General features: G+C 44.3%; 1 protein-coding gene across 1 annotated transcript in view; it reads right to left on the reverse strand.

The window, feature by feature from the left end:
- Positions 1-24,374, reverse strand: part of LOC138748794 (uncharacterized) — a 37,545-nt gene extending 13,171 nt beyond the window's left edge. The window contains exons 1-6 of the mRNA XM_069909543.1: positions 24,191-24,374; positions 5,608-5,724; positions 4,548-4,649; positions 3,617-3,676; positions 1,720-1,863; positions 857-992 (exon numbers count right to left, since the gene is read on the reverse strand). Of these exons, the coding sequence (XP_069765644.1) occupies positions 857-992; positions 1,720-1,863; positions 3,617-3,676; positions 4,548-4,649; positions 5,608-5,676 (511 nt within the window). The 5' untranslated portion in view covers positions 5,677-5,724; positions 24,191-24,374. The remainder of the gene's footprint in view (positions 1-856; positions 993-1,719; positions 1,864-3,616; positions 3,677-4,547; positions 4,650-5,607; positions 5,725-24,190) is intronic.
- Positions 24,375-26,127: the final 1,753 nt, after the last annotated feature.

The raw sequence follows: 26,127 nt of genomic DNA on the forward strand, positions 1-26,127 counted from the left end.
ATCCGTTGCAATCTCTGACCCTCCGAATTGTAGTTGTTGCCTCCCCTGTTCTCCTTCGGTGAAGGCTCCGTCTTTGAGTTGAGACTGAGTCGATGTTGAGTTCATGATTATACAAGGGGAAAATACTGAGGTGGTTTCCCGCTGCCTACTTCAGTTGCAGGGTCCGTACTGGACGGGTCACCCTGGCCCTTGATCAGCAGATTCATCTGCCCAGGGTTTTTAGTTTTACAACCGTAATTTCCAATCTGTAGAATTGTAGAAGCCATCCACCATCTGCAATCCATGGCTTCACGTGACCTTGATTGGGAGGCTAAACAGGTACTGCACCTTGCCCAAGGGTGATTGGGGCGGAAGGAGCGCCTTACACCTCCTTTGGGTGAGCAATTGTGCATCACCGACACTGAATAACAATAAATCTGAAATCAGGCATGCTGCCATCACAGCAGTCACACGTCCTCCGTTCCCAGACTGGATTAATCCTCAAAATCCCTGCAGCTGAAACACAACACGTGCAACCTCCACACACACAGCAGCAGCAGATGCAGGCCCACTGTGCCTTTACCATCTCACGTGGAAGCAGGCTCAAAAAGGAATTTTCAAATGAGAAAAAAAAATTGGAAACTCGGGAAAGAAAAGCTGGCGGGAGCTGGAGGAAAATGGGCACTTGATTCGATGTGCCGGGACAGGAAATAAAAAGGGGCCAAATGGCCACCTTCGTGCGCATCATAAAAGCTGCAAACAGCCAACTTCCTCAAATGGTGGAAGACAATATCGAGATCTATTTGTCACTGACAGGATGATGTGCAGAGAGGACCCCCCCGCCCCCACCAAACGTATCAAGCACGGCTGAACTTACCTGTCGCACAGGTATACAGGACGCAATTGCTATAACAGGGTTTCTGAGCCTTAACTTCAAAAGACTTAATGTGCTCAGACAAGTTTGAAAGAAGACGAATAGAATTCCATCGTCTAACCTCACAGTTGATCGTCTCCTAATGGGGCAACAGAAAAGAAAAAGAAACACAGATCAACAAGGCTCCAGAACTCACATCTGCTCCATTGTACCGAACACAACATTTGACCTGGGGTACCGAGTGTAGCTCAGTGATCCTATTGAGAAGTGGAGCAGGCTCGATGGACTGAATGGCCAACCACTGTACCTCTTTTTGTGTTCCAATAACTTTAATTCTTCCCCTGCCATCCCCCAACGATGCTTCCCTAATCAGGCAACACTAAGGGAATAGCTTCATCAAGAACTCATTTCCCATGAGATATGCCTGGCCACAGATGAAAGGAAGCCTCAATCCACCAGAAGACCTGATTAGTACCACACCTTTACAGCGCCAGCGATCGGGACCGGATCAGGGTTCCAATCCCACAATGTTTGTAAGGAGTTTGTACGCTCTCCCAGTGTTTGCGTGGGTTTCCCCCCCGGTGGGGTCTCCGGTTTCCTTCCCCCTTTCAAAACGTACCGGGGGTGTGGGTTAATGGGGTGGAAATTGGGCGGCGCGGACTGTTAGCGTGCTGCAAGTCTAAAAGATAGACCCCAAGTCGCTCCGAGGTCAAGCAACTGATCCACGCTCTTGGAGCGCATCACCCCCCAATTCGGCATCAACCCAATTCAGGAAGGGAGGTGGCCGCCACGTTGGGGCAAGGGGACAAGGCCAAGGAGACCGATGCATGAAAAGAAGGTGAATGACCTCCTTTTGGAAAACTCACCCTAATGGAGCAATCATTGATAAACTGCAGCTCCTGGCTGACAGTGGAAGCAAGTTCTTGGAGCGGATTCACCGAGTTGTGGTAGATGTGCTCAACTGATCGATTCAGTAATAACATGATTTGCAGATCCAAACAACAGCCTTCCTGTAGAAATAGGTCAGGAGGATAACTAGGAGACTCTAAACTAATGATTAGTTACCACTCCACCACCAACAGACTCGTAAATAACAAACTCAAAGACTCATTCAAGAATTATTTGTAGATTATTAGTTAATATTTATTTTCTGCATCGCACCGTTTATTTGCCCGTGGTTTTGTTTACACTCGCCTACAGGTGCTCGCCCACTTACAACAGTCCAACTTCAGATTTTTCAAAATTATGAAGGTTCGAATCCGTACTTTCAATTCTGATCTGTTCCCATGCTTGCGATATGCGGTACGCTACTCTACTGCAATGCTGGACGATGGCAGCATCACGTGCGAGAATACCTCTTATGGGGAAAAGGCAGGTAGGTGGAGTTAGGTCATAAATTAGATCAGCTATGATCTTATTGAATGGCGGAGCAGGCTCGATGGGCCATTTTTGGCCTACTCCTGTTCCTACTTCCTATGTTCCTATGTTCACCAGTGCTGACTCAACCACGCCCACAGTCTCTGTAGTGATCACGTAAACGAGCGCACTGCAAACAACCCATCACATCTACTAAGTGACAACGTGGGCCTTCTCAATGCTTCTAACATTCTTCATGCCCCCATGTGCTCTCAGCTGGGTACGTGGATGTTTCCCCCCCCACCCCCAGGTATTCAAAATTTAATTAGGTGAAGTGGTAGCGCGGTATTCTTTCTGATGTATTTCCTCATCATAAGTTGAGGAGCACCTGTATACAGATCTTTTCTTGAATAAGGTTTTTTTTTGCACTGATAACACTGGGCAATGAGGAATTTGCCTCCTCAACACTTTTGGGTGCATTTTATGAATTTGGGGGTGCTGATCACTTAAAATTTTCCTATCACATCCCAATTTTTTAGCTATAACCTATTTTTGTGATTTCCTGTCATATTTTAAGTCTATTTCAAGCCTACAAAACCACATCACTGAAAATTCACCCACTCAATAAAACCCTTCCTTATCTCACACCCATAACTCTTATTTTTCGTGCATCCTGTCTAAGAATCTCGTAACTCTCATTGTTTCAGTGTCCATTACCCCCCTCCCCCCAAGCCTGGAACAAGAAGAGCCCATTCATGGGTGGAAAAAGACAGTAACTGGTGTTAAACAGGAAAGTCTGCAGATGTTGGGATTGTCATGCAATGTTCATTAGCTACTGCTGTACCAAGCAATGGTGTACATTCAAGTAATAGTCAATCCCATTTAATAGTTGACTCCCCAACTTTTTTGGAAATTTTATATATGACCCATATAAAAGAGGGACCCCCCCTCCCCATTTTTGGCCCCAACCCGCCTGCCCATCCTAGATCCTACCACCCCAATCTCCCGCCCACCAAAGCACCCGACACCGCAACTGCAGATCCTCACTCCGACTGCCCGTCTGCCTGTCCGACCACCGGAGCTCCCGGCTGCCCCGACCTTCTCCTCAGCCACCCACCCATCCAACACCCCAGCCACAGATTCTCGGCCACCCGCCCAAGCTCTCCACCCCCCCTCCCCCCACCACCCCCCGAGCGCAGATTTACCACCCGGCCCTCTGAACTCCTTGCAGGTACTTAGCGCAGTCAAAAGTATGATTTGATCCAAACAAAACTAGACCACTACATGTTACGCACAAGAGAAGAAATGGCATGAAGGAACAGTGTCCACTGCTTCCCTGGGACAGTGAGCACCACACATCTCTTGCCCAAACACCCTTGCGATGTAACCAAGTGAACAGACACTCACCATTCTAGTTTCGACTGGCAGGAATACTGTGAGATTATAGTCAGTGGGAAGGTTCTTTTTCTGCAAGTTAAAAAAAAAATAGATTTAAACTGAGTTCCATTGGTTTTTGAATATTAACGACTGATGTCTCAAGGTTACCGCGCAGGTTAATAGGATATTAAGGTTTCATTCATTGGGAGATTGAGTTCAGGAGTTGTGAGGTCATGCTGCAGCTCTACACATCTCTGGTGAGACCCCACTTAGATTATTGTGTTCAGCTCTGGTCACCTCATTACAGGAAGGAAGTGGAAGCTATGGAGAGGGGGCAGAAGAGATTCACCAGGATATTGAACAAGTCTTATAGGCAAGGTTAGCTGGGACCTTTCTCTTTGGAGCACAGAAGGATGAGAGGAGACTCTGAGAGGCATAGATAGGGTGGACGGCCAGCACCTTTTTCCCAGGGTGGGATCAGCAAATACCAGAGGTCGTCTCTACAAAGTGAAGGGAGGGAAGTTTAGGGGGAGACATCAGAGGCAAGCATTTTTCTTTTTAAAGATCTTACACAAAGGACTTGTCGCTGTCATCTCGAATGCCTTACTGGGGATGGTAATGGAGGGCTGGGCCATTAGGACACGGCACATGGATGAGAGCGAAAATAAAGTGTCAGGAGGTCAGAAGGGTTGAGTATTTTTTTTGGGAGGGATCTAAAGGTTGGCAGCACCCTATGTTTTATGAGGGACGACTCCTTCAGCGGACAACTCACTGGTCTAGATTGTGTGCTCCTCAGCTGGACAAAGCTCCAAGACAACTGGTTCACATTGACATGGGGGCTAGCGGCTCAGATAAAATGGTCATCAGCTCAGCTGCTTCGTTTTCTGAGTGATTCAGCCCAAACGTCCTTCCCAACCTTCCCCCACCCCCCCCACCCCACCACATCCCAACTCAAACTCACCAAATTCTCAATGTTTTCATAGTACCCTGACGTGATACAGTCAGATGGAAAATCGCAGATCGCGGAGGCACCCGTCAAAAGCAGAAACACGGAGAGGATTGCCTGGAAAGAGGAAATTAACTATAAAATGTGACGCTGCCTGGGACTGGATGAACGACGTCAGAATGCCCCCTCCCTGCATCTTGCAGGGGACAACTGGCACCACCTGCGTAAAACGTGATGGATTCCCCAGCGACCTCCTCCAGGCACATTCTCCCAACACTGTCACTTCATACTCCTCCAGAACAATAAAACGGGTCAACGTCCGACCGCAGAGACGTCCGTCGACCATGGTCCGATAGGGTTACAATGGAATTCAGTCAGAAATTCCAATAGGAGATCGTGAGAATGGGATTTAGCTGGATGGCATTTAAAGAAAAAGCAAACTTGGCAAACAACACTGGACATATTCCTAAGGAAGCCAAAACCTCCCCAAGAAGGGCCTCAGCCAGGTCCTTCAGACATTACAGGGTGACAGTTCATCAATGAAGATTAACTCTTCCAGTGGAACATAAAGGTTTTATAATAAAGTGTTTACATAAAAGTTTAAAAAGTAAACAGTTTAATTTATCATAAATTCAGAATCCCATAGAGCTTTGCTAAGTATACGTGATGTCCGCACATCGTATAACACCCAGTTTCGCAAAGGTACCGTGGGCGTTAAGCGGAGCATCCCTGTATTCACAGCCAACAACACAGAGATTACACTCACAAATGGCACAAGGCCATTCAGCTCAGAGACCATGCTAGCTCCCACTCTCCCCAACGCCCATTCCTCCCCCTACCATTTACTCCCACTGATGCCCAACTCGCCGTGATCACTTTGGTGACATTACGGAGGTGACAGTTAATCTACTGGCGCACCATTGTGGGGTGTGGGAGGGAATCGGAACACCCGAGGGAGAACATGCAAACCCCGCACGCAGACAGCAGCGGAAATCGAACCCAGAGCCACGAGGCAGAAGCTCTCCCGTCTGCGCCCAGGTGGGGAGGAGAGGATCCAGAGGAAATTAATACTCACAAACAGCTCCCTCAGCGTCACTTGCTGTTCCTGGAGTGAGCTCTTCGAATGCACATGATAACATTTCATCTCAACATGCCCACCGGTTTACATCCCACATCCAAACTCCTGCTCCTCCTAAAAACACAAGGAAAAGCCAATCACTCGCACGTCAAGGTCCAGAGACGAGGCCTCAGCACATTCCACCCCCCCCCCCCTACCCTGTCATGATAATGAATATGCATGAGATGTATGCAGATAGAGGTTGAGGTATTAACCTGACCGGAAGTGAGAGGGCATGCGAGCGTTGTATGCAGGGGCGAAATGGAGGAATAATGGAAGCAGAGAAATAAAGACACGCTGATGTTCAACAGGTAAATCATGTGTTGATGGTGTTATCAATTTCACATTTCGGGCCACAAATGTGACATTGGCGATGAGGAGAAACATTTTGGATTTTGAATCTGTGGTTTGAGCTGGAACGTTTCATCATGGCAATCACTGGAGCTGAATTTCTAGCACTTCGCAGTGTTCCTCATTTTGACCCGACGGGCGATGCAAGCACTGCAAGTGTGAAGTGAAAGGCATGGCTTGAAGAGTTCGAAGCTTACACCGACAGTCATGGCCTATTTCTCGATGGGAGTACGGCGGAGCAGAAAGCGCAGCGGAGGGCGTTGCTTCTCTTCACCGCAGGACCTGCAGTTCGGGAAACTTTTAAGACGCTTTCGAATACTGGAAGGAAGGAGGAATACTAGAAAGCTGTAGATGCATTGAATGCACACTATGTAGTGACACCGAATGCCACATTTCAACGCCATTTGTTTCGCAAAACAATACAGGAAGATGGGGAAACAGTCGCCCAGTACGTGACGAGATTGCAATAACTGGCTGTTGGATGCAATTATGTGGCAGCTGATTTGGACAACCAGTTATTGGATCAAGTCGTGCAGCACTGCAGATCAGACAAACTCAGAAGGCGATTGCTGGAAAAAGGGGGTGAGTTGAAACTTACCAATGCTTTAGCAATGGCTGCTGCATTAGAGGCTGTTGAGGGGAAATTTCATACCATGAAATTGAAAGACAACTCAAACCAGCCCAGTAAAGACAAAGTTGGTCAACAAGTAAATAGGCTCTCACATAGCCATAGCCAGCCAAGAAATATGCCGAAACGTGACTTGGAGTGTTACAGATGTAGAGACAGAGGTCATTTTGGAAAAGACCCATGCTGCCCAGCAAAAGGCAAAGTTTGTAGAAAGTGTGGAGGTAAAGACCACTTTGCAAAGAAGTGTAAAAGCAAGTCAAATGCAAACCAGAATGGGAAGAGTACAGCTTCTAAGGGCAAAGCTTGGGGGAAAGGAAAGTCTCCTGGAAAAAAAGGCAATTATGGACAGAGAAAGCAAGGCACTATTCGCCATATAGAAGGTGACCCAGAAAGTGACGATGATGACGACAACCAGGATGGGCAGAAATACTATCAGTTTACATTGAATGATGACCATCATGAGAAAGTCCCAGTGATAATTGGTGGTGTGACAGTTCCGGTCATTGTAGACTCAGGCAGTGACAGTAATGTAATTGACCGACACTTATGGGAGAAATTGAAAAAAAAAAGATCATTTGTATGTCAAAGAAGTGTTCAAAGAAACTGTATCCATACACAGCAACTAAGCCATTGCAGACCATTGGATGCTTCACTGCGACTGATGAAGCTGGTGACAAGCACACCGAAGCAGAGTTTGTTGTCATAGACAAGAGGGGAGAACCATTGCTGAGTAGACGCACGGCGCAAGATCTGGCAATACTTCATATTGGAGCTCGTGTCAATTCAGTTCAGTCATATGAGGATATGAAGCAAGAATTCCCCGCAGTTTTCCAGGGAGTAGGAAAGCTGAAAGGTCGACAACTAAAGCTAGCAGTGGACAAAACGATCAAACCCAAGGCACAACCAGTGCACAGAACCCCATTTGGACTTCGTGGGAAAGTCGAGGCCAAAATCAAAGATTGAGCAAGACATTATTGAACCTATAGAACATTCAACGCAATGGGTCAGCCCAGTAGTGATCGTGCCCAAACCAAATGGTGACATGAGACTGTGTGTTGATATGAGGATGGCCAATGAAGCTATAATTCGAGAATGACACCCCATACCAACAGTAGAAGAAGTACTCCAGGAGTTAACAACCAGTCAGGTGTTCTCAAAAATCAATTTAAAATGGGACTATCATCAACTAGAGCTGGACCCAGAATCCAGGGACGTGACAACATTTGTGACTCACTGTGGATTGTACCGGTACAAGAGGCTATCGTTCGGCATCAATGCAGCTCCTGAGATCTACCAGTACAAAATCCATCGAGTGATTCAAGGTATTCCTGGAGTCGCCAACATTTCTGATGACATCATAGTCCATGCGGCTACACAGGAAAAGCATGACAGACGGTTGAGGATTGTGCTATCCAGACTACAGGGGGCAAGCCTTACTGTGAATGGAGACAAGTGCCAGTTTGGTGTCTCAGAGATGGACTTTATGGGACACAGGCTTACACGGGAAGTACTGAACCCAGCTGATGCCAAGGTGAAAGCTGTTGCCGATGCATGTGAACCCCAGAATGCAACGGAGATGAGGAGTTTCTTGGGATTGGTCAATTATTGCGCAAAGTTCATCCCTAATTTTGCTACACTGGCAGAACCACTGAGGAAACTAACCAGGAAAGGTGTACCATTCCATTTTGACCCTGAGCAGAAGGAAGCATTCACAGCTCTGAAACAAAGTTTGACGAATGCCGATACTCTTGGGTATTATGATCCAGATGCACCAACCAAAGTCATAGCGGATGCTAGCCCTGTTGGTTTAGGAGCCGTGTTGGTCCAGATGCATGATGAGGGACCAAGAATCATTGCCTATGCCAGCAGATCTTTGACAGACATTGAAAGGAGATATTCTCAGACAGAGAAAGAAGCACTCGGACTTGTATGGGCCTGCGAGAGATTCCATGCATATTTGTATGGCATTGAATTTGAACTCATCACGGACCATAAACCATTGGAAGTGATCTATGCCGCCAGGTCCAAACCGTGTGCCAGGATAGAATGATGGGTGCTCAGACTCCAACCGTAAAAGTACAGAGTAGTCCACATTGCTGGGAAAGCAAACATTGCTGATCCGCTGTCCAGATTGTTGAAAGATGGATGCCCACAATCCAAGTCATAACTGGGGACAGAAGCAGAGAGCTTTGTACGCTTCGTAGCTATCCAGTCGACACCGGGAGCTGTGACAATGAGGGAAGTCGAGAGAGTCCGAACATGACCCAGAACTCATGGAAGTTAGAGAATGTATCCAAAGTGGACAATGGGACAAGTGCACTCACAAGGCATATGTTCCCATTAGAGACGAACTTTGTTGCATCAGGCAGTGTGTGTTGAGGGGTTGTAGATTGGTGATACCACAGAGGTTGAGACCGAAGATCATATCATTAGCTCATGAAGGACACCTAGGTATTGTTGGTACCAAGCAAAATCTCAGGAGTAAAGTATGGTGGCCAGGTTGTGATAAAGACACGGAGAAATTCGTCAAAACCTGCCATGGGTGTCAACTCACAAGTAGGAGTAATCCCCCAGAGCCGATACGGAGTACACAACTCCCAACAGGACCGTGGATCGATGTAGCTGTTGATTTTCTTGGACCTTTACCAACTGGCGAGTCAATCATGGTAGTGGTGGACTACTACAGCAGATACTATGAGTAATCTGTGATGAGGTCAACGACCACTGAAAAAACGATACAAGCATTGGCAGAGATCTTCGCGAGACATGGATTGCCTGTTACGCTATACTCTTGACAATGGTCCACAGTTCATCTCAGAGACATTTGCTGAATATATGAGGACCACAGGCATCCACCATCACAAAGTAACTCCTAAATGGCCGCAAGCCAATGGAGAAGTAGAGAGACAAAATCAGTCCATTGAAAAACGACTACAGATCGCTCATGCAGAAGATAGAACTGGAGAGAAGCATTGCTCATGCAACCACAGGAAAAAGTCCAGCAGAAGTACTCTTCGGGAGGAAAATCCACACAAAAATGTCCGAACTGAAGGAAATCAGGGATGACCAGGAGATGAGGGACCACGATGCTGAAAAGAAGGGGGCAGCAAAGCTGGATGCAGACTCGAGACGTGGGACCAGGTACTCAGACATCATGCCCGGAGATAATGTTCTGGTGAGGCAAGAGAGTGGTGGTAAGCTAGACACACCTTATTACCATCAACCTTATACTGCTGTATCCAGAAGCGGCAGTATGATGACAGTCAGGTCTCCAGCTGGAGTCCTCTACAAAAGAAACGTGTCTGGTGTCAAAAAGTACCAATCCAGAGCGGCATCGAGTGAAGTGGTTGGAAATCCAGTACGAGTTGCTCAACGTGAGGGACCAGTCGACGTTCCAGAGGTAGTTACCAGTTTTCCCGATGAAGTTGCCAGAGTACCAGAAACACCAGAAGCCGTAGCAAGCAGTGTTTCCGGTGCTGAGGGTGTGCAACCAAGTCGTGACAGTAGCATTGCAGGAAGGCTGAGACGGGACAGGAAACCACCTAAGCGATATGAAGATTTTGTGCCATATTTCTAATCGTGCCCGCATTATCATGAAAGTGAAAGTTTGTGATAGTTGGAATGAGTTTCAATGAAGAAAAAAAGTGCATTGATTCGGTGGAAGCGCAGTAATGATACACGCCAAGGAAAAGTGGAAATGATTGTGAAAAAAAAGAGAAATAATGAAAAGGGTGTACGCTGAACGCTGCCCTTGTGAAAAACGCAGTGAATGCGTATATGTGGAGGTCAGGAAAGAAACCATCACGAACTCCGAGAAAGAGACCTTTGCAAAGTGTGCTATGATTACCTGGATCATCGCTGTTTTGTTGTGTTTAGCGTTATTAGAAAAACTGTGCACCCAACATTTATTTTATACTTGACGTGGTTTGACTTTGGACAAATGACAGAGATCATCAACAACAACAAAATCCAAACAAATCTTCAGATCCAGGAAATAAAATGATTTAAATCAGGGCAAAAGTAGAAAATCTTCACTTTTATAGAGCGAATGGCAGATGTTTAGTTTTAAACTGGCAATAACGTCCATCAAAACTCAATAGGTCGCTCAGCTTTGGATAAGTAAAGAGCATTGTGTTGAAATCACTGGGATGGAAACAAACGTCCTTTAATTTGCAGTCCTTTTTCTTCAAGAGATGATATTTATATCCTCAACTGACACGACACCCATAGAGTTTCTGCAGAAGGAACTCAGATTGCTCTCATCCAATTCACCGGGCATTCTGGGCTGCGAAATTACAGGGAGGTGACTGAACTTGATGGCAGAGGAGGGGACGGAGAGGCAGAATGTGTGTGAATGGTGGGGGGGGGGGGGCGGGAGAAGAGAGAGATAGAGTCAGGAAAGAGAGTGAGAGAGAGAGCCAGAAAAGAGAGAGAGAGCGAGCCAGAAAAGAGAGAGCGAGTGCCAGGAAAGAGAGAGAGAGAGAGAGAGAGAGATCGAGCCAGGAAAGAGAGGGAGAGAGAGAGCGAACACAACAGCTTGTGTGTAAAAAGAGAGAGAGCGCAAGCTAGGGGAGAGTGTGGGCAAGAGCGAGCAGAGTATGGTCGTTATGGTAGGGATATAGAATGGCTGAGATCAGCTAGCCCCAGGTTATACATTGGTTTTAGACTCAGGAGAAAGGTCTCTACTGGGCACTCCTCATCCTGTTCTCCACAGAACCGGGGGCTGGTTAGCGGATTACAATCTCCCCTCCCACAGCAACACATTCCCAAAGGATTTTCCAGATTTAGGCATATGAATGTGTGCATCATGGTCTGGTATGGTGTCACGAATACCCTGGAAAGTAAAGCCCTGGAACAGGTAGTGGATATGGCTGAGAACATCTACTGGGAACAATACCTTCAGAGAGCAGCAGCAATAATCAAGGATCTACACCACCCAGTTTTAATTTTTTTTGTAATTTATACATACAGGCCACTTTGACCCACAAGGCTGTGCTGCCCAATTACACCCAAGACTTACACCACCCCCACCCCAGTATGTTTTGAACAGTGGGAGGAAACTGGAGCCCCTGGGGAAACCCCATGCAATCTCAGGGAGAACGTACAAATTCCTTACAGACAGTGCAGGACTCGAACCCTGCCGCTGTAATAGCATGGTGCCAACCGTGCCACCTCTCAGGAAAGAGCTACAAGACTCGCACCACTATTCAAACTTAATGGACAGAAGTTGATAATAAATATTTTAATTTAAAAAAATTTAGATGTACAGCACAGTAACTGACCCTTCTGTGCCCCTCCTCAAATAGAATCCCCGTACGTTTTGAAGGGTGGGAGTGGAAAGGATTTGCAAAACCCCTGTTTTAATTGTCCCTTATTGACTCATTATGTGCACGGTTTCAGAACTCCAATGACAATTTTTCTCAAGCCAAATATTTCAGTAGCAATTAGGTCTAGAGCAGCGATTCTCAACCTTCCCACTCACATCCCACCTGAAGCAACCCCTTACTAATCACAGAGCACCGATGGCTTAAAGGGGGAGGTGGTGGGGGTGGGGGGGAATGTTTGAAAACCACTGATCTAGAGTTTGCAAAAGGCCTTCCCTTTCCCTTGGACACAGGCACAAGTTCTCTCACATTTGCTATTACTCCTTCCACCAAGTAGAAGAACTTCAGCTACTTATGTCATGGAATGTTTGAACAGTGTATCACAAGCTCTTGAGTAAAGCAGTAAAAGATAAAGACCAGATAATCTGCTTTAAGTACAAACATTAAGGGATGGAAATCAGTCAATAGCTTGGAGGGGTTTGATACGATAACCAAGTTCTTTCTCCGTGCAAGAGTTTACAGTTTTACCGTGCCTTCAAGGCTCACTGAGGCGACTTTTAAATGTAATTTTATTTTAAAAACAAGACATACAGCAAGGTACCGGGCCATTTCAGCCCATGCCAACCAAGAACTAGCTTCCCCCCATCCAACCCCGGTACATTTTGAACAGTGGGAGGAAACCGGCTCCTGTTGAAAATGGCTGATCTAGAAGACTAAAAATAAATAAACATGCAAACTTACTCATTCTTTATTACCTCCTCATTAAAATGCTGACATGATGATCAGCTGCTATGCCTTCCCCCTCACAGGGTCTTGTCAGCTCACATACCCCTGGCTCCTCGTTGCTAGTGCCTGGCCAATGCGCTGTTCACTGAATACTTCTCTGGGGTAAACCACTGTCTCTCACAGGACTTTCCTCACACCCTCTTACAATGTGGGAGGAAGTCAGACAAGCTCACTAAGTCCAAAACACACCCTTCCTCGTTTGTCTCCACCCTTTCCCCCCTCCCCATTCTCTCTCAGCCTCTCCCACATCACCTCCCGGATTCTCCTACACAATGGCAATGAACTTGGCAGCCTGCACTTTGTGAAAGATACCAGGGGAATCTATGCAGTGGCTGGCGGAAGGTGCCACCCAGACAAATAAATGTGGGAGATGAATCCAGGTGACTGAAGCATCTCAGAGCTCCATCAGGTAGCTCAACTCACTCATTCCAATCTCATCCACCACCCCCCCTCCCCCCGGAACGCCTGGCCCTCCACTCTCTCCGCACCAATCTGAACCTCACCATCGGACCTGCAGATAAGGGTGGCGCTGCTGTGGACTGGCACACTGACCTCTATCTGGCCAAAGCCAGATGACAACTCTCAGACACCTCTTCCTACTTACCCCTGCGGCAGGACCCCACCAAAACTCATCAAACTGCTGTATCACACACCATCTCTGAACTCATCACCCCCGGTCACCTCCCTAGCCTCTGTTTCCCAATCCCGCACCAGTGGTTTCTATCTCCTACCCAAGATCCACAAACCCAATTGTCCCGGCAGACCTATCATGTCTGCGTGCTCCTGCCCCACAAAATTGGCGTCCACTTACCTCGACTCAGTTTTGTCGTATATCATGTTCCCCCCCCCCCACCGCCCCCGGTCCAGACCCTCCCCACTTACATCCGGGTGTGAGAGATCGGGACAATCCAACACTTCAACAACTTCCAGTTCCCTGAACTCGATCACCTCATATTTACCATGGACATCTAATCCCTATACACCTCTATTCCCCATACTAAAGGCCTCAAAGTCCTTCATTTCTAAAATCACTCAGTTCAACTCACAACCCTGATCTTGTGGAACGCTGCCTCCTTCTGCCATTTCTTGGTGAATCACAATATTTATCTAGAGACTATTTATTGTGAGATGTTGGAAAAGGAGCAAATTACACACACAATGACAACTGGGGAAGATTTGGATGCACATCTCAGGTTTGGAAAGGGAGACAGAGACCAACAGCTTCATTTATAGTGTCCAAGGAGTTGAACAGCACATAATTAGGGGGTTGGAGGAGTGGAATTTGTGACAGAGGTTTAATTCTGACCTCTGGCACTGTCTGTGTGGAGTTTACATGTTCTTCCTGTGACTGCATGGATTTCCTCTAGGTTCTCCAGTTCTCTCACATGGTGTTCAGGTTGGTGGGTCTATTCCTTGGTGCAAATATTCTTCAGTATGCAGGTACGTGGCAGTGTGGGGAGAATAAGTTGTAGGGAAGAGGGATGGGGGAAATGGGATACCCCTCTCCTATGGCAGGAACAGATCAGGAAGATGCTACACTAGTGTCAGTCAATTAACATTGTGAAAAAATACAAGAAATGGGAGCAGGAGTAGGCTATTCGCCCATCCAGCCTGCTCCACCATTCAATGAGATCATGGCTAATCTAATAATAGGATCATCTTCACCGACCTGCCTTTTCCCCATTTCACTTAATTCCCCTACTATGTAAAAAATCTTATCTAACCTTGTCTTAAATATATTCACTAAGGTCACCTCCATTGCTTCAATGGGCAACAAATTCCATAGATTCACCACTCTCTGGGAAAAGCAGTTTCTCCTCATTTCCGTCCTAAATCTACTACCCTGAATCTTGAGGCTACGTCCTCTAGTTCTGATCTCCCTCACTAATGGAAACAACTTTCTGACCTCTATCTTATCTGTGCATTTCATAATTTTATAGGTTTCTATAAGATCCCCTCTCATTCTTACAACTTTTAATTTTTTTCTTTCCACTCTAATATCATCTTAACTAATCCCTATTCCACAGGTGCTGTGATTAGTAAGGGATTTCTTAAGGTGGGATGTGGGTGGGAAGGGAAGGTTGAGAACCACTGCTCTAGACCCAATTGTTACTGAAATATTTGGCTTGAGAAAAATTGTCATTGGCCCATTTCTTTTGGAGTTATGAAACCGTGCACATAACAAGTCAATTAGGGACAATTAAAACAGTGGTTTTCAAACTTAATAAAACAACATCCCCTCCCCTTTCCCTTTTACAGTATAAATCTACACAGTCAGGGCTCACATTTATGTTGACCATCAAAAATTCTCTTTGAGGAAGTCACTTGTGCATCTATTATTGTAGTTATAATTGCAATTGGGCCCCTATATGATCCAAATTTGGCTCCTATATCTTAATGTGTCATATTTGTTCTTTGAGTTGTATGCAATTTTTTTCCGTAGGTATGCAACTATTCATCTCAGCAGTCCATCATGTAGAGGGGAGTCAGACTTCCAAGTAATTGCAATACATTTCTTAGCCGCTGCTAAGGCTATTTTAACAAATTACATTTGGAATTTAGTTAATTTATTGCTTATTTCAATAAAGGTTCCCAAAAGCCAAATTTCTGGGTCACCCATGAAGGCCACCCCTGTAATCCTTGTTAATATTTCAGTAATATCCTGCCAGAAAGGTCTCACCTTCACACACGACCATGTCGCATATAAAAAAAAACCTTCCTATTTCTGTCCCACACCTAAAACATATTTCAGATTTTGACTTATGCAGGTTCTGTTGTGTGAGATATAATTGGTGGAGGAAATTATATTGCCCTCATCTGTATCTTGGATTTGTAATTGACGTCATGATGTCCAACCTTCAATCAGACCAACATCCTTCCATTATTGCAATTCCTCCCATCTCTCTCTCTCTCTCTCTCAATCTCTGTAAACCTGGATTCGCACTTTCATTCTGGAGAACATGGTACATCTTAAGTTATAAATTTAGGTGCATTCCCCAGCCAAATGGTTCATTCCATTTCACTAAATTCAGGTGGGGCCAAATTTGGCCCCCACCTTTCTCTTAGGAACAACCTTAGCTGGAGAAAACAAAAAAAAACCATTAGGCATTCCGTTTTCATTTCTTACTTGTTCAAAAGACATGAGAAATCCCTCCACATAACAATCATCAATATATCTTATTCCTTTGTTAATTTTCAATATTTTGTTACCCAGATCCAGAGGAAGTAACACATTGTTACATAATGATGTTCTTAATGATACCTGCTTTTTTCCCCCAATACATTCATTTATTTGTTGCCATTATTTTAAACATATGTATTAATTAGGGCTATCCATCTTTGTTATTATTGTAACTTTCCAATTATAAATAAAGTCCTTCACTGTCTCCTCTTTTATTGAATTCATTCCCATTGGGGGATCCAAGAAGGGGAACCACCTTCTTGAAAAATCAGTGGCAAAAATCTAGCTTATGCTGATAAACAGCATTTCTTAGTCCTCCCAGTTTATAATCCCATGTTAGCTTTTCCATTGAAAATCTTGGCACTTTGTTATTCCATTGGAATTGCCTTATATAATTATTCAATCATTTAAACTTTTTTTTAAAAGTAGAACAATAGGTAACAATGGAAAAAAGATACTGTATTTTTGGCCATTTACAATTTACTCATCCCACCAGAACAATTGGCAGGTCTTTCCATTTCTGAAAATCTTTCTCTATTTTTTCCTAAGTGGAGTGTAATTAAATATACAAGTTCTGTAAATAATTATCTGTCATTATTCCTAAATATTTGATTCCATATAACCATATAACCGTTCACAGTACGGAAACAGGCCATGCCGGCCCTCCAAGTCCGTACCGGTTCACTTGAACATCTCCACTAGCTCCTCCGCAAACTCCTGAGGAAGCAGAGGCTTTCTTCATGATGCCACCGGTGCACTGGTTGTCGTGTATCTCAAAAATTTTACTAAGATGGATCTTGATTTTTGATATGCCTGTGGTTTTGGAGCTAATGCTCTGTGAGCCCTTTCTATTTCCATTCCTTGGACCTTCGAGATCCATCCTTTTATAAATTCCTTCATATCTGTGCCTTCTTCACCCTCCTTCAGGCCCACTATTTTTTGAACTGAATAATTTACTGTTAAACCATCACAAAACAAAGGCATTTAGTTTAATCAACAACAATGGATTTTCACATTCAACTACTGTGAACCTGTCTTCCATTTAAATCTTCTACTTTTTCATATCTTTCATAGTCAAAATTCATCAATGGTTATTATCTCACTCGTCCATATATATTTTACAACCTGATACTTATCCAATATTTTTATAATATTGTTTGTAACGTTGTCAGTGATTCAGCAGGTCAGACATATTTAATGACACATCATCAGCAAATAAGCTCATTTTCTGTTCTTCTTGACCCTTAATATCCGGATCTCTCCTTATAATCTCTGCCAGTGGCTCAATAGCTAGGAGAAAAAGTGCTGGAGACAGAGGACACCCCTGTCTACTTGATCTACTCAAGGGAAAGACGCTGACATCTGATTGTTAAGTTATAATGTTGGCTTGTGGTTTAAGATGGAGATCTTATCCACTTTATAAATTTTCTGCCTATACCAAATTTTTCCAAATGTTTTAAATGAGAAAGACCACTCTAATCAATTGAATGCTTTCTCTGCATCTAGAAAAATAGTTATACTTGAATTCAACTTTAATTTTGCCATATGTATTATACTAAATAGTCTACTTAGACTATTTGAAGAGTATCTTCATTTGGCAAGTCCCACCTGATCTGCATGTATTAATTTTGGTAGATATTGTCCAGTCTATTAGCTAGTACCATTGCCAATATTTTTATAATCGCCATTCAGGAGTGATATAGGTCTATATGAAGTTTTTAAAAGGGTCTCTACTTTTCTTCAGTAACACTGTAGTTATAGAAGTTGAGAAAGATTCTGAAGGGTCTCTACTTTTCTTCAGTAACACTGTAGTTATAGAAGTTGAGAAAGATTCTGGGAGGGTCTGGGTCTCCACAATATATCAAATACATCCATCCTAAGAGGTGTCAATAAATCTTTAAATTTTTTAATTGTTTGTAGAACTCAGGAGGAAACCCATCCTCCCCTGGAGATTTGTTAGCTTGAAAAGTACCCAAAGCTTTCTTGATTTCCTCTCTTGTGACAGGGGCATCCAAATCAACTAATTCTCCACCTTCTAATTTTGTAAGTTCAACATTTGTTAAAAATTGTTCATCTCCTAATAATTCTGATTTATATAGTTTCATACAGCACGTTTAAAAAAATACTATTTATTTATTTTTGATGATCTTATAATACTGGCCTCTGTTTTTATTGCATTTAGCATTCTAGATGACGCCTCTGCCTTTGCCTGCCAAGATACAACTTTGTGTGCCCATTCTCCTAATTCATAGTATTTTTGTTTGGTTTTTAATATAGTTGTTTTTTCCCCCATTCTAAAAGTTTGTTATGTGTTATATTTCAATTTTTTTATTCTCTAATAATCTATAATTTTCTTGTAACCCTGTTCTCTGATATTCTTTTTCCAATTTTGTCATGTCCTGCTCTAAATTATTCAGCTCTGTGGCATATTCTCAAGATTTTTGGTTTAAGAAAATAATTTGTCCTCTTTAAGGGTATCCCTTATTAAAAAGCTATTATCAGTAGACAAAATGGTTCTATCTGTCTCTTAATAAACTCACAAAAGTCCTTCCTTTTCAGCAGTATTGCATTGAGATGCCATATATACACATTTATTTTTTCCCTCCATTCTCGCGATAGTCAAAGATAATGGTGAACAATCTGATAAAAGTTTCACCAAATATTCCTTTTTTACCATTCTTAACTAGGTAGACATTAAAAACAAATTGTATGCGAATCGTGTACCCTTGGGTAGAATGAATAGTTTCTTTCTATGGGATTAAGCTGCCTCCATATATCAATCAAATTTAAATCCTTCATAAATTATAGTGCCATTTTTCCAGCTTTTGCCCTTGTCACTTTTCTTGCTGATTTTATCCAGTTTTAGATCTAGATAGAAATTGAAATCTCCTCCAACCAGTATATTTCGTCTTCCTGCTGATGTTTTTAAAAAGATATCCTTTATAAAGGCTTCATCGTCATAATTTGGTGCATAGATATTCATAAAAGTCCATGATTCTGCATAAATTTTGCAGTGTGCCATTACAAATCTTCTGACTTGGTCTGTCAGGGTCTCTTCTATTATTATTGGTATATTTTTATGTATTAAAAATCGCTACTTCTCTTGCTTTTGAGCCAAATGAAGATATTACTTGTCCCACCCATCCTCTTTTTAATTTAGTATGTTCCAATTTGTGTTTCTTGGAGAAAGACGATATCCACCTTTAATTCTTTTGGATGTGCCAAGACCCGTTTCTTTTTCACTGACTTGTTTATCCCATTAACATTAAGAATAATAAATTTTTGCATTCTAGCCATATTTTTTAAAAGCAAATATTGTTTAACATAAAACATTTTTGAATTGTTTTAAAAAGGGATCAATATTATTTAAACAATGTCCATGTCCTGACACGGACGTGAACAGGAAACCCTGAAAAATCTCTCGAGGAAGAAGAACCCCTCCCTTTAGCACCATCTTTTATAGATACTCCTCTCTAGGTGCCATTTCACCCCACCCCCATTCCCCCTTAGACCAGAGTCTCCACCCTGCTACTACTTTTCCCAAGCTTTCTCTCTTTTCTGAGCTCTCTGTGGACATTTCAATAAAATTTACTTTTCAACAATAAATGGCTAAAACAAAATACAACTTTTACTTAGACCCATTGTAAATATTTTTCACAGTCATTCTCTTTGTCAATCTTAGCCCTTTCATAAATCTCGCAGGCAATCTTCCATCTCACACTTAGTCTTGAAAAAAAAAAAATCGCCAATTACCCTCTGCTACTTCGACCCTCAAGTGTTGTAGAGTACATCATTGAGTATTTTGTTTTTTTTTAAGAGCGCAATTGTCTTTTTAAATCATCAAACTCCTTCCTTTGCTTAATCAAAGCAGGACAAAAATCTTGGAAAAATAGCACTTTTTCATGTTCAATCTCGGGCGGCCATTATCTTGCTTAGAGTATTCATAGGCTGCTCCCAGATTGTCTCCTGTTCCTGGTAACTCTAAAGACTTACCAGGACCAGTCACCGGCTCTCCTGGGTCCAACGAGCCCTCTCCATGTGTAATTTTTCCTATGACTGTGTCTTCTCCCAGCACTCATTTCAAAGAAGTTTACCAGATCCCTTCCCTCGATTCCTTCTTTCAGTCCAATAATTAATTCATCTGCTAAAATTCTCCATGTCCAGCAGACCTTGTTGGTCCAACTCCAAAGAATTTTTAGCTCGTCTTATGTTTTTAAACCAAACCTACTTCTGCTTGGGTCATTCTTCCAATCAAGTCTTCAATGATTTATTTAATTTCTGCCATCTTTGCCATCAAGTCTCTCCTTGCTCAAGTTTTCCATTTTCTCCAGGATAATATTTAGTTTTTGTCCCAACTCTGCCAGTCTTGAGGCCACTCTCTTTTGCGCTTTCGCTCAACCTTCCTGGCTGAGGAGAAACTTCTTCAGTTTTTGTTCTCGGCTGCCTCCATTTCTTATTTTGTCCTTTTTTTTTTAAGTGAAAAATTCTTAATTTTAAAGATTTTAACTTTTTTTAAAATATACTCCACGGAGAGTTCGATGACAACATGTCTGGCCAAGACCTTTGCATGGCCACACTCCTGGCATATAAATTATTTAAGGTAATAGATGAGCAGAAAGAAAAAAGTTTTAAACCAATGTTCTGAATAGTTGAACCACTTTGGAACAGATGGAAATTTGTTCAGGACATTACAGCACAGAAACATGCCCCTTTGGCCCTTCTTGTCTGCAGAAAACTGAAAAGGTTTCGGGAAGACATTCCTGACATTAGTACCATAGCGAAAGCATATAATCAGGATATGTGGGAGACTAACATTTGGAAAAAATCCAATAGTCATCAATTTTGTCAGCTTGGAATCAACTCAATGCCCATGCTAACCAAATTGCTAACCTAAGTGTCCTGGGTAAACTTATACCTCTCATTTTGTTCGTTTCAGATTGGTCACAGTGTTTGAGCTACGGAAAGAAAATAGACACACACACCCAGAGCAGTTCAGTTCATACAGATGTTTATTACAAATTCAAAAGCTGATTTCAAACTACAATATGCTAGCCCTTCCCAACTATACTTATCAACGCCTGGACTGGTCCCAACTGCCGAAGCGAAGCAACAACTGCACACTTGTAGTAGGTTGCCGGGGCGCCAGTAGCAGCTTCTCCACCTCCCTCGACCGGGACATTAGCTGGACTCTAGAAGTTCTTCTTCTTGCTGAGAGATTTTGCCACCTCTCGGAGAGTCTCAAACTTCAGCAGTGGGACCATGGCTTATATTACCCAAAAGTTGTTTACTCATAGCTAATCTCCCTGAATAAATGATTGAATTATCTTCAAGATCTACCAACAAAAGAAAACTGCATCTCTGGGCCTCATTGGTGTAAATTAGATTATGTCTTCCGATTCAACTGCATCCTGGGCCCCTCGGTGTAATTTAGGTTACATCTGCTGATTCTAAAAATCAAGCAGGTTCTCAGTCTTGCAGAAGCAAAGGTTGCAAAAGTAAAAAACACGGTTTAAATCTTCCATTACATTCAGCTAGTCCCATAGCCTTCTAAACCATTCCTAACCACGTATTTGTCAAGCAGTACAACTGTTCTCTCCCCCCCCCCACTTCTAACGCCCCCTCTGTCAACTCGTTCCTTGTCTTTGAAACAGCACTTGTAATGTGTATGTGAAGAGCAACTCCAAACCCGAGGCTGTGATTAGCTTGAGTCACTCTATGTAGATGGACTTGGACATGCTGAGCCAAGTCGTGGCATTGTGTGGCATAAAGCTCCTCTGATTTATCCAGTGTCAAATACCTGATACTGTTGTCTATAAGGTAATAAGGCAGTGGTTTTCAAACTTTTTCTTTCCACCCACATACCACTTTAAGTAATCCCTGACTAATTGCAGAGCACCGATGGCACAGAGATTACTTATGATGGTATACAAGTGGAAAGGAAAAGGTTAGAGACACCTGTTTTAATCGTCCATCACTGACTCGTTATGTGCATGGTTTCAGAACTCCAAAGGAAATGGGCCAATAACAATTTTTCCCCAAGCCAAATATTTCAGTCACTATTGGGTCTGGAGCAGTGCTTCTCAACCTTCCCACCCACCTCCCACTTTAAGCAATCCCTTACTGATCAAAGAGCAGCGATGGCAGAGGGATTGCTTAAAATGGTATGCGAGTGGGAAGACAACAGTTGAAAGCAACTGCTATAAGACATAGGAGTAGAAATAGGCCATTCAGCCCATCAAGTCTGCTGCACCATTTAATCATGAGCTGAATCATTTTCCCACTCAGCCCCACTGTTCGGCCATCTCTCTATAACCTTTGATTTCCTGGCTAAATCAAGGACCTCTCAATCTCTGTCTTAAATACATCCAGTGGCCTGGCCTCTACAACCACCCACAGCCACGCAGATTCACCACCCTCCAGCTAAATAAATTACTCCACATCTCTGCTCCAAGCAGACACTCTCCGAGCCACTACCACTCCGAGAAAGTGTGGTGACTAGTGAACCCAGCCAGCCACTGAACGAAACTGCTTCATCAAATGACAGCGAAATTATTGCCCAGAGAAACACGAGAACTGTAGAGAGAAGGAGGAGAGACCGAGTGGGTGAAGCAGCATCCATGAAGGTTCGGTAAAGGGCTCCAACTCAATAGATAGACTGACCATTTTTCTCCATAGATGCTACCTGGCTCACTGAGTCACTCCTGTTTCTCTTGATTATAATTATGGTCTACCCAGAGATGATGAAAAATTGACTGTTTTATTTGTTGGAGCAGGGAGGGGCAGGATCTGATGGAGGTGTACAAAATTATGAGGGTTGCAAATAGCAAACCTTTTCTCATCATCAGGTAATCTACAATCAGAAGCAGTAAAAAGGTGTAGGTTCAGAGGGGAATTTCCCCCTGGTTTCAATCTGGAAGGTACTCTGCTTGGCGGGGGGGGGGGGGGGTGGGGGGGGGGGTTGGTGGCACAGTTGGCATAGCAGATAGGAGCTCCAGTGATCATGATTTAAACCCCGCGCTGTCTGTGAGGAGTTTGTAGGTTCTCCACGTCTGCATAGGTTTTCCCCGGGGGCTCGGGTTTCCATTTGAAAGGTTAATTGGGTGTAAATTGGGCGGCACAGACTTGTGGGTCGAAATGGCCCACTACTGTGCTACATACCTAACTTTTTTACCTGAGCAGTGGACGATGTTTAAAACATATCGAGGCAAGGACTGGAACTACCAGCACATTAAAGGCAGCAGCTCCAATGGTAAATGGGTCAGCAAGGTCTGAATGTACCATCTAATAACCATCTACTCTGACAAGCTCCGAGATTGTTATGGTTGAATAAGATAGTAACAAAATGCTATCTATAGTGAAAGCCATGTGGTTACAAGAACTTTAGCATTAACCACCACACATCACACTTGTAAACCAGTTCACCTCTCATATAAACATGATTTAAGGGGAGCATCCCTTACAGCTGTAAACAAAAACACAAACTCAGCAGGTCTTGCAGCACAAGGGAATATGACCAACTTCACTGGCCAGAGATCTTCTTCATGGAAAAGCAGGAAGGCACCCAAATTAAAAGAAGGAGCAGAGGGGGGAGGAGTGCGGACAACAGACAAAAAGTATTAATTAGAGAGGGTGACTCATGGAAACAAAGGGAAGGGGGAGGAGAGAGAACGTGCAAGAGGAGAGGAGATGTAGGGATAGAGGGGAAAGCAGAGAAGTCGATGCTAATCCAGCTGCTGTTTCTCAGGCCTGTCTGGCAGTGAGGCACAGAGGAGGTGGGAAAATGATGGGGAGATGGATGGGGCACCACCACTCTAGAGTTTACCCCCACATCAGAGCCATTACCCCCACCCCACATCTGCAGGACTGCACTTCACAAGGTGAGTTGGTTCTCCTAAAGGAGGTGGATTGCATCTCCCGCGTGAAAAACAGGGAGCAGAAATGGGCTATTCAGCCCATCGAGTTTGGCACACGAGGCAGGATGGCTTTGAGAGCTGCAGGAAAGGTCTTTGTATTGCAGGTGGTAGGAAACTACTTGTCCGATTATGGGACCTGTCCATTTAGTTCTCTGTCGCTGTGTTAAGAACACGCTCTGGAACGGACTTCCCTGTAACTTTTCCCCGTTCTGAAAGGAACACCCAACTTCTCAAATGAGACATCAGTTCCGCAGAAATTAACAGTGGTTTGTCTAAAGGAACCTGCTTTAACTTTTTAAAACCACACACACACACACACGTAGCGTTTCAGTAAAACTTTCGCGCAGGTCTCTCCTACCTGAAGGCGATCCGGTATCAAGTGCACAGGACGAGTCTCTACGCCCCCACGAAGTCAGAAGCAAATTGGCCTTTTAAAGGGGGAGACGGAGGAGGGACCGAGCGATCGGTGGGTGCGAGAATTGTCAGTGGGCGGAGAACCTTGGAGCCACGAACTATCTCGTCGTCCCCTGCATATGCTTGGCAAGCGCTTCCTGGAGTGGGGATAGGAAACAGTGGCGGAAAGGGGTGGGGAGACAATCTCTGTCAGTAAGAATTATAGAAAAAAACGTCTCTCAAGGTTCCCTGCTGCACGGGGGTGGGGGGAGAGAGAGGGAGGGGGAGAGAAAGGGAGAGATGAAGGTGCCTTCTTTGTGTGACCAGAGAGAGAGAGAGAGAGCTGCCTTCTCTGTGTGACCAGGGAGAGAGAAGAGATAGAGAGATGAAGCTGCCTTCTCTGTGTGACCAGGGAGAGAGAAAGAGATAGAGGGATGAAGCTGCTTTCTCTGTGTGACCAGGGAGAGAGAGAGATGAAGCTGCCTTCTTTGTGTGACCAGAGAGAGAAAGAGAGAGAGAGAGCTGCCTTCTCTGTGTGACCAGGGAGAGAGAGAGAGATGAAGCTGCCTTCTTTGTGTGACCAGAGAGAGAGAGAGAGCTGCCTTCTCTGTGTGACCAGGGAGAGAGAAGAGATAGAGAGATGGAGCTGCCTTCTCTGTGTGACCAGGGAGAGAGAAGAGATAGAAAGATGAAGCTGCCTTCTCTGTGTGACCAGGGAGAGAGAGAGAGAGAGAGAGAGAGATGGAGAGATGAAGCTGCCTTCTCTGTGGTGACCAGGGAGAGATAAAGATGTGAAGGTACCTTCTCTTGTGTGACCAGGGGGAGAGAGAGAGAGAGAGAGAGATGGTGCCTTCTCTGTGGTGACCAGACGGGAGCAGAAGTGGCCACATTGAAGAGGTAGCTCCCTTCCACATCATGGGGGTCAAAGACTGGCACCTTGACCCTTTGCCTCACAGCCACCGCCACATGGGTTCAACCCTGACTTTCTCCCTGTGGACCCCCCACACCCTTTGAGTTTGCCCCCTGGGGCCCTGGCTTCCTTCCACACCAGAGGAGATATTTTTCTTCCATCCATGTGCCTGTCTCAGTCTCTTAAATGCCCCTAATGTTTCAGCCTCCAACACCATCCCCTGGCAAGGCATTCCAGGTGCCCACAGCTCTCTGTGTAAAAAACCTGTCCTCTACTTTCTTTGCTATTTCTGCCCTGGGGAAAAGGTGCTGGCTGTCCATCCTGCCTCTGATAATTTTTTTAAACTGAGACATACAGCATGGTAACAGGCTTGCATTCTGTGTGAAACGAGCATGTGGGAAAAGGAGAGGGAGGGAAATAAATAAAGGGAGGTTGGAGGGAAGGAGAACTGGGAAGAAAACTGTGGGAAAGGTAAGGAACGAGAAATGAAGCGGAACACTTGCTTCCACAAAGATCACGGAAGTGAACGAAGCCATTGTACGTCTGCTTGCCATACTGCCCTGACCTACCTGTTTTGATCTTCCACATTCTTTCACTGAAGGCACATCAGGTTAAGAAGTTTCATCTCTGTGAGTGACAGCTCTTGGGACGCCACATTGACTAATTTCCTCCCTCAAAAGATAACCTGCTGCTTCAGTTTGCATCACCTCTGCCAGTTCACTCTCTTGCAGTATTCATTCTGTTTAATTCCTTCTTTGGATGCTCCGAAGAGCAGGCATGTGATGTTGAGGCTTTATAAAGCAATGGTGGATCTTTCCCGGACCCAACACACAGATGGCATCACGTAGAAAGCACGTCAGCACCTCCACTTTCTCGGGAAGTTGCAGAGATTTGGTGGGACATCGGAAACCCTGGCAAATTTCTAGAGTGGAAAGTGCAATGACCGGCTGCATTACGGTCTGGGTATGGGGTACATCAGTACCCCTGAGCGT

This window comes from Narcine bancroftii, chromosome 13 (assembly GCF_036971445.1).
Source record: "Narcine bancroftii isolate sNarBan1 chromosome 13, sNarBan1.hap1, whole genome shotgun sequence".
Taxonomy (NCBI): Eukaryota; Metazoa; Chordata; class Chondrichthyes; order Torpediniformes; family Narcinidae; genus Narcine; species Narcine bancroftii.